General features: G+C 34.5%; 1 protein-coding gene and 1 long non-coding RNA gene across 4 annotated transcripts in view; one reads left to right on the top strand and one right to left on the bottom strand.

Moving 5' to 3' along the window:
* Nucleotides 1-9,665, top strand: part of PHIP (pleckstrin homology domain interacting protein) — a 138,391-nt gene that overhangs the window by 42,571 nt on the left and 86,155 nt on the right. Inside the window, exons 9-10 of the mRNA XM_049653914.1 lie at nucleotides 6,237-6,458; nucleotides 6,733-6,833. Coding sequence (XP_049509871.1) covers nucleotides 6,237-6,458; nucleotides 6,733-6,833 — 323 coding nt within the window. The remainder of the gene's footprint in view (nucleotides 1-6,236; nucleotides 6,459-6,732; nucleotides 6,834-9,665) is intronic.
* LOC125938649 (uncharacterized) overlaps nucleotides 1-9,665 on the bottom strand; it is a 53,600-nt gene that overhangs the window by 6,142 nt on the left and 37,793 nt on the right. For all 3 annotated transcript variants that reach the window (XR_007462758.1, XR_007462760.1, XR_007462759.1), the window contains one exon: nucleotides 519-583. This is a non-coding gene — a long non-coding RNA (uncharacterized LOC125938649). The remainder of the gene's footprint in view (nucleotides 1-518; nucleotides 584-9,665) is intronic.

The raw sequence follows: 9,665 nt of genomic DNA, 5'->3' as shown, positions 1-9,665 counted from the left end.
TTGGCATTTACTGTTCCAACCTGTAAAGGACTTTCTTCATCACTGACTAGTTCACATAATTGTCACTTCCAATCTTCTAGCTTTTAGTTTAAGTAAATACATAAATACAAATTCAGTTAAGCCTTTAAAAGTTGCCTAAAAAAAGCCTTTAAAATTTAAATTTTGGGAGTGCAGACTTTAGGTTCTGCTTTAGTTTCTGCATAGAATTTAAGTGATTCAGAGCCCTATTACTGATTGTTTCATAAAGTTTTCATAACATTAGATAGGACATTTTTTTCTAGATTTTGAGAGTTTTAATACCCAAGTCCATGACAAAGTGGAAAGCCATGTCACAGAGACCTGTGGAGTACCAGAATACCAAAGTCAGATGCGTACCTAACATTGCCTAGGCTTCATTTATGGAGAATGTCGGTATTTTTATTTATCTGAACTTTACCTGTCAAACTTTTTATTTTCATGAAACTTCGAAATTTCCAAGAGGGATTCACAAAATAGAATTTGTTGTTGTTAGGAATTACCTATAGTGTAAGAGATCCAGTTTCATGTTGGAAGGAGAGGTCTTTGCTGCCATTATCTCCATAGTCTAAGAAAAAGAGAAACAGAGAAAGAAAGAAACAATGATTCCTAGGTAAAGTCTGACTCCGTTTTCTTCCTCTATCCTAAGCTACAGAGCATATTGATTATTTTAAAGGCACACAGCTTTATTGTGAGGATGGCTTCCTTGGTGTGGCAGTGGAATATACAAATTAATAGGGTACTTCAAACTAAGTCCTGTGTTCAGGCAAATCTGTTTTCTTTAAGTCCCATTCTTTCTTACCAGGCCTTTTCATAAATAACATCTGCACTGCTGTTTTTCCAAATAAAGATAAGTTGTTGTTGTTTTGTTTTTTCTTCTTTGGCTTTATCTTTGCATTGACAATGATGTCTAAAAAAGTCACTGAAAATTTGGTGTCACATCTTATTTGAGGATTTAAATAAGTGAAGCTGCACATTCTTCTCATTGTAATTTTTTTCAGATTTTTTGAATGCTAGGTTTGACATAAACACAAATGACAACATATTAATGAGCACACTTTTCACAGTAATTATGACAATTTAACATTATTGAAAAGTGAAAGTAGTGATACACTGCTGTCTTATGTTTGCTTGTCATTAAACACTAGCTTAATATTTAAATTTGACTCAAAAATGAATTCCAAAAAAAGCATTTTCTATTTTGCACCTAGCTCATAGTTTCATAGAGTTTATTGTGGCTAAAAATATTGTGGTAACCAAGTCTTGTCTGCTTAATATTCTTCAGTAGCTACCTCACTGGGTTAAATCCAAACTCCTTAACAGGTATTTAAAACCGTCTATTATCTTACTCAGATAAAACCTTTCCAGCTTCGTTTCTTGTTTCCACTTCTACTTTGTACTCCCAGCTTTTCTCACTTTGCCAGTCCCCTGTCCTAAGAGCAACATCTAGATGTTATTGAAAAGAAATGACTACTCTGTTTTCCCCTAGGCATTGGAGCTTTGCTAAAAAAACTGTTAGTTGAAGTTTTTCTAAAATCATGCTATCTAATTTTAACAGGACATTCCCCTTTTGCTTACAGAGTTTTTCCTTTTTTCTTACTGCTCTTCTTCCACTTTATTTCCAAGCTTTGTTCACTTTTTTTTTCTGGTTCCTTATTTTGTTTCTCCCTTTCCCCATTTTAGGAAATAATCCTCAGATAATTGTATTGTTGCCGAGGTTAAGAATCATCTAATTTCTTTCCAGTTTACTTTAAATTTGCTATTTCTGCCATACCTCTTTCTTCTTCATACATCTTAGAAACCTGTGTAATCCTCGTAGCCAAGGCCAACCACGATGACTATGTTGTTCATCTTGTTCCTTTCACCATTACATAACATTGGTCTTATTTTAATGTCCATAACACTTTTTTAACATTTTAAGACTGTAATGCCCTACTCTTTGGTTTATTATTGACCCAACTAACATTTGAGGTAGGCTTGGCGAAGGAAAGTTTTTCTAATTCTGCTCTACGTTTTTTTTTTTTTTTTTTTTTTTTTAAGAATAATCAGTTTTTAATATATCCTTCCACATTCAATTTAAACACGTGTATAGTGGTTTTAGAAATGTTTTCCCAGGGGCGCCAGGGTGGCTCAATCAGTCAAGCGTCTGACTTTTGCTCAGGTCGTGATCTCATGGTTTGTGGTTTTGAGCCCTGCATTGGGCTCTCTGCTTGTCAGTACAGAGCCCGCTTTGGATCCTCTGTCCCCCCACACCCGCACCTTCCCCCCTCTCAAAAATAAACATTTAAATATAAAAATGTTTTCCCAGTAAATTTAATTTTTCTTGTGCAGTCCTTTTCAGTCAATTTATGTGTATTTATGTTTCTGATAGCCATTTTAAAAGAACTTAGGTGAATTTGTCAGATCATCTTTAGTTTTACATTCCCATAAAAATAAATTAATGATCACAAGTAATGATGCATGAAATAGAAATTGTTTAAGAATGCTTTAGAGTTCTGTTTGAAATTCTGCCAGGAGTTCCGGGGAGTAGGGGTGAGGATGGGACAGCACACTATTGTATAGGTCATGGAAGAGGATAGTAAAGAGAGATTTCCCTAAAAGGTCAAAGATTTCTCTCCTGCAACCAAATGGAAGAAAAGAGGTCAATTGGAATAAAACACACTTGGGGAAAATGTGCATAATGTTGTTTTATTTTAGTACTTCTCTATACAGAGCAAAATTATTAAAATATTAAATTGGTGATATTACTAATAATGAAGTCAATATGAATATAATGGGACTTTTTGTTCTTTTAGTTGGTGAAAAGTCACTGAACGCTGACTTTCAGGTTGCTACTATTTTCATTAAAAACTGGCATTTTGGTCAAAAAGGTGTTTGGTTTTTGTTTTTCCCTCTTTGTTAACATGAAAATATGTGAAACACCCTCTATAGTAGAATGTAAAGCAAACTTTTATTCAAATACATAAGAACAAAATGATTTCTATCAGTATTATGAAGCACAATGAGATGTCATGATTTTACTTTTTCATATATTCTACCAGTATTAACATAAAATTTTACTTTGTTGTGAGTTTAGGTCAGAGCCAAATATTTACCTTAATTTTTAGAAGAAAAAGTGAATAAATTGACTTAATTTGTGGAATTAAAAGTTGAATAAGTAAGTTTAAGAGTTGAATAAATGCTTTATTGCCGTTTTTTATTCAGCTAATGCTTAGTGCAATTCCCATGTGCCAAGTGGTATGTAGACCACCTTTCTGGAAGTCATAGTCTACTACCATTCCTTCTTCTCTTTTCACTGATAGCAGAGATACAATCTTCTTTCCTTTAATTCCCCAAACAGCTCTGTATTCTATCTCTTTTGAGCTTTCTCTGCTATCATAATCTGTTTTATCACTTCTCTCACCTGCCTGTACTGTTCTAACAACTTTCACCTGGCCTCCGATTGTTTATCCTAATTCACACTGATGCCAACAGGATCTTTGCTGATACTGACCTGCTTAATAATCTTAAGTGATCCCCTTTAGAAAACATATTTTATAGTATACCATAAAAGGTCCTTTACAGTTTTTCCCTAACTTCATCCTTGTGCCTTTACCTCACACTCTAAGTTAGCGTACAGACTACTTGGAGTTCTCACATTGACATTTTCATGCCTTTGATCAAACTTTTCTCTCTTGCCATATGGAATGTTTCTGTTTTTTTAAAGTAGTAAGAGTATTGCTAAAGTAGGGGCGCCTGGGTGGCTCAATCATTTAAGCATCCAACTCTTGATACTGGCTCAGGCCATGATCTCATGGTTGTGAGATCGAGCCCCAAGTTGGGGCTCGCGCTCGCTCTCTCTCCCGTCCCCTCTCCCCCCACGCCAAATAAATAAAGAAACTTAAAAAGAATATCGCCAAAGTAAAAATAAGAATACTAATACCAACAGAAGCAGTGGTAATAGTCTTACTGTGTACCAGGTACTCCATCCTCACTTACTTATTTAGTTTTTGCAACAGTGCGATGAGATGCGTAAAGAAAAGAAAACTTAGGCATAGGAAACCTGTAACTTACCCAAGGTTAAACATATAGAAAGTGGCCATACCAGGTCATGAACTAAGATGTTTGACCCTGGAGTCTGTGTGCAAAGCTTACTACATTACGTTGTGTCTTCATGCAGAACGCTCTGTCCAGGCATCACTGCTTCTGGATTCTTTTCCAGATCCTGTTTCTTCACCGCTCAGGAAAAACACCCTGTTCCCTTGTTTGAATCTCTTCTGATCAACAGTATAGCACTTCAGACATGTTATTGCATTTACACTCTTTTGCCTTGCTTCTTAAGGACAGGAATCCTGTGTCTTTGTATCTCTAGTGTTTGGCACACTTAATCTTCAGGCAAATGAATAAATGAGTGCACGAATCACTGAATTTTAAAAGTAGAAGGAACCTTAGGAATCATCCAGTTTAACCACCTTGTTTTATAGATAAAGAGCCTGAGATAAGTGAATGGGATACAAATACCAGATTTTAATGTAGATAATTTACCAAAGTTAAATTTTATCACTAGTCTTTAGTGGTTGGTTACCCACTTAATTTGCTTCAAAGCTCAGAAGAATGTGAGTTAATTGAGACTATTCTAGGTAGTGTTGGCCGACTCTGGTTTAGGATATAGCATTTAAAATGTTCTGTTAGGGCGCCTTGGTGGCTCAGTGGGTTGAGTGTCAGATTCTTGATTTCAGCTCAGGTCATGATCTCAGTGGTTGTGAGATCAGCACTAACAGTGCGGAGCCTGTTTGGGATATATTCATTCATTCTCTCTCTCTCTCCCTCCCTCTCTCTCTCCCTCCCTCCCTCCCTCTCTCTCTCCCTCCCTCCCCCCCCTTCCTCTTTCCCCCAAGCCCCTGCTCGATCTCCCTCTTTTTCTCTCTCTCTCAATAAATATTTACTTAAAAAAATGTCCTGTTAATACTGTGTTTGTGGTCATTTATATGTCATATCAGTATGAAGGTGATAATACATCTGTACATTTGCTTTTGTGGATCTTCAAACTACTTTCTAATATCAGATATAAGGAGGGGGTTGTTTTTGTTTTTTAAGAATTAGATTGGATGGTTGTAACATGCCACCTTTGAAACCTATTGATAAGTTTGAATTTGGGAAATGGATAAGGCTAATGGCAATATTCTCCACTTTTTTGTGTATTTGAAACTTTCAGGGGCGCCTGGGTGGCTCAGTTGGTTAAGCGGCCGACTTCGGCTCAGGTCATGATCTCACATTCCGTGAGTTCGAGCCCCGCATCGGGCTCTGTGCTGACAGCTCAGAGCCTGGAGCCTGTTTCAGATTCTGTGTCTCCCTCTCTGACCCTCCCCTGTTCATGCTCCGTCTCTCCCCGTCTCAAAAATAAATAAAAAAACGTTAAAAAATTTGTTTAAAAAAAAAAAACTTTCAAATAATGGAAAATAAGAGGAAATAGAGGTTGGTAAACAAGTATAAATTTACAGCTATAAAATGAATTAAGGAAACTAAGAAAAAAAATAATAAAGCCTAGAAGTTCTAATCTCTGGTTTTGATTATGTGAAATTGAAATGTTTATTTGTAAATATAGATATTCCTGGAAAATGTGTATCTTTTACAATTTCTTTCTGAGCTTATGCTAGTATAGCAGAATGTGTAATTTATGTATTTTTATTGACTTCATGGGAGATAAAATGAACTTTGTTTTGGTAACTAACAAATCAGCTTTGGTGATTTTATATGTAACATATTTAGCTGAAGATTACTAATGGGAAACTCATTTATGAATTACATTTTTAACTTCCTAGGAGAAAAATTAGCTTTTGTTTCTGTATAACATAATATCATATACAGGATTAATCACTATTGTGTATTACATTATGTTCTCTTACTACAATTTTGTTTTGTTACTTCAGAAGTTCAGATTCTTTCACAAGATTCCGGATAGAGGTTACCAGAGGTGGTGGGTAGGAGATCATAGGTAAATGTTATTATTAACGTCCTGTTTCTCCTGGTAGATTGGTGGACACACAGGTATTGTTTATAAGTGAATGATTTAATAAAAATAGACTTGTATAGAGGAAAATTCCTAAAATAAGTATTTAACACTTAAGTACTTAAGAATATGTGTTGGGAAGTGAACATAACAGATACAATTTTTTATCTCTGTTCAGAATTTGAATTACAATTTATAGACTTAATTCCATTAATACTAATTTTTTTTTAAGGGTTCTGATGACTGCCTTGTGAAAATCTGGGCAACAGATGATGGAAGATTATTAGCTACTTTAAGAGGACACGCTGCTGAAATATCAGACATGGCTGTAAACTATGAGAATACCATGATAGCAGCTGGAAGTTGTGATAAAATGATCCGAGTCTGGTGTCTTCGAACATGTGCACCTTTGGCTGTTCTTCAAGGCCACAGTGCATCTATAACATCACTACAGGTAATTTGCTTAATCCCTGTAAAATCCTTTTGATTATGATTTAAATTTTAAGTCACTGTTATAATCCATTGTATGAAGCCAACTAAAATGAAGAAAGGAATATTTCTTTTTTCTTTATAAATATATGGACTTTAAATACATGGTAGTCATGACCTTCATCCATTGTGAATGTTTTCTAGCTCTGTTTATTAGTTGCTATTTATATGGTAAAAAGTGGGTTATTTGGATTGTGTCACTCTTCTTATATTTTTTTTCTTCTTCAATTGTTTTTCAGTTCTCACCATTGTGCAGTGGCTCAAAGAGATATCTATCTTCTACAGGGGCAGATGGCACTATTTGTTTTTGGCTGTGGGATGCTGGAACCCTTAAAATAAAGTCAGTTGCTCTTTTATATCATAGAATCGATTATTTAATTTAATGGTTAAAATTGCAATAATATAAAGTAGTCAACAATAAGTATAAATTTATTTATTCTCCGTGAGTAAAAAACAGAAATGCATTCACTGACCTCTTTGATTTTCATGCTTCTCCCCACACCCCCCTTTTTTTCCATGCTTCAAAGAAAGTTTATGTTAACAGGTGTGGTTTTTGGTTTTTTCTCTTTTTCCTAGCCTTAGCCATTTCCTTCAGAACATACCTGTTTCATTATCACTCTTAAAACAAGGTGGTTAGACAGTGTTCTCTTTCGATTAAGGACAATGAGGCAAAACAGTTCTTAAGAATTGGCATGGCCAGGACTTAGAACAACACTTCTCTGCCCTTTGGTACCATGCTATCTATGCCTTGCCACCTCTCAAGTAGGTATAATAGGGAGAGGAAGTGCTGCATATTGCCCCATAGGCAGTCTGTGAATGGGGAATTGGTGCATTCAGTGATTCTGCAGTGTCTAAATGGTCATCTCTGTGCTCTCATGGTAGAACATCATTCAGATTAGAAGGGATATCTCAATAATTCTGTCTGACTTTTGTTTATAAATATTAACTCAAGTTGAGTAATTTGAGAATGTCTTTATAATTTTAAAACAGTAGTATTTAGATAAGCTTCGTGTATATTAACATTCCTGTAGAGTGCTGCTAATGGCAAGGCATTAAGAGGCCATGGAAGGTAGAATGACATAATAAAATGTACTTCATTTGAAAAAAAGGATTCTGATTAAGACATGATTGTTTGCAGAAAGCAAGTTGATTTCTAATTTTAGTTGCATTCTTAATATTTAGAATATTAAAGATTTTCTGTAAACATTAAATAAAAATTTAAATATTTTACTGATGTGTGTGGACAATAGCAAAAGTTAATTGTTGTTTTCCTTTGAGTATTTTTACCTTCTTATGGACCAGATTAGGATACCATTGTGTTTTCATGTTTTGTTTTTATAGAGAAGAAAAATATGACTAACAGTCTTCAAATTATAGGAACAAAAATGTTTTCACAAAATTAAACTCTTCAACTTTGTGCTTCTTGAGGATTACATTGCTAAGTACGATAATATTTATCTGGATTCTTGAGAAGTGAATTATTCCATATAAATGATATTTTTTTCAGAACCTTTACAGAGATTTAGCCATTAACCAACTATCCTAACAGCTTTTTCACATAAATGTGTATTTTTAATGTAGATGCAAGTAGAGAAATGTATATAATTTTCTGCTGTTTTTTTCTTAACATTTTATTATAGGTATTTATAATAATTTTAATAGCTGCATTATGTTCCACTGAGTTGTTATGCTATACTTTGCTTCATGTTTTTCCTATTTTTGGACATACAAATTTTTTTATAGTTATTATAGGTAGGATTATTTTCTATTCTTGTAATCATCCCTTAAAAGCTTTTAACCTACAGTCAGGCATAAAGGAGTAATTTTTTCTTAGTTATAGACTTGAGGACACTTAGTTTCTTTTCCATATTTACTCATGGCTAATAACTGCCAAAAATTTTGGCAGGATGTAGATTGTTACTGTCACATGGGTTTTAATTACTGATCAAAGACAAAAATTGTATTGAACTGTGATGCTTTTGTATAATCTGATGAGGAGGTGCCTTCAGCAACCCAGTCTGCATTGAGAAAATCAGTTCTTTTAGAAGTTAATGAAACCTCTTTTGAAACCCAAACCTCTTGATAAATTTGTTTTTATACAGAGTTTATGTATGTGGTAACAACTTCCACTAATAAAGATGCTCCTTCTTAGATGAGAAATAGGAGTGGCTGCGTGACTCAGAATCTGACTGAAGAGATCTCTAAGTAGGAGAGAAAGGCTGTCCAAGCATATTTAGATGTAAGAGGAGAATGGGAATCCTAAAATATATAGATGATAATGATTACAAATTTTTATTAAGCACTTAGTCTGACAAGCTTGTACTAATAAGCACTTTCTATTTGTCATCTCACTAATCTTTATGACAACCCTATGAAGAAGGTGCAATTATTTTCTTTAGGACAGATAGGAGAGAATATAGAGGTGGATACTGGAAGTATTTCGTCAACCCCCTCTCAAGCAGAGTGCCAAACTAAAAGCAGTTATTCATTGATCGACTATCTAGAACTGGTTGAATTAAATTAATTAAAATACTAATGATACTAATACTTATTGAGTGTGCAGTACTAAGCATTTTACATGGGTTAAATTTATTCAATTATCTCAATAACTCTTAAGATATGCTTTGTTTTTCCTCCCATTTTATAGATGAGACTGAGGCACAGAAATGTTAACTTGCCTAAGGTCATAATGCTTGATAAGTGGCAGAGCTGGAAACTGGGCTCACAGAATCTGATACCAAAGCTTTATCTTAAAATATTTCCTCGGATGTGCTTTTCAAAACAAATTATTTGTGGGGTTCCTGGGTGGCTTAGTTGGTTAAGCTTCCGACTCTTGATTTTGGCTCTGGTCATGATCTCGCAGTTCGTAAGATCAAGCCCCACTGCTGACAGCGTGGAACCTGCTTGGGATTCTCTCTCTTCCTCTCTCTATCTGCTCCCGCCCTCAAAATAAATAAACAAACATTTAAAAAATAATAAATTATTTGTACTTGTTTATCTATTTTTTTCCCTTTAAAAATATTAAAGTCCATTTAAAATGGCAATTTGTATGATTATTTGTATATTCTGATTGTAAGTTACAGCTAAATGGTTGCTTAACACTTACAAGAATGAATGTGCTAAAAATTAACAAAAATGGAGAGCTGGAATCCATAAGATATTAATGAAAGTA

Source organism: Panthera uncia (assembly GCF_023721935.1).
Source record: "Panthera uncia isolate 11264 chromosome B2 unlocalized genomic scaffold, Puncia_PCG_1.0 HiC_scaffold_24, whole genome shotgun sequence".
Classification (NCBI taxonomy): domain Eukaryota; kingdom Metazoa; phylum Chordata; class Mammalia; order Carnivora; family Felidae; genus Panthera; species Panthera uncia.
The sequence above is the reverse complement of the archived record's forward strand: the minus strand, read 5'-3'. Positions and strand labels throughout refer to the sequence as shown.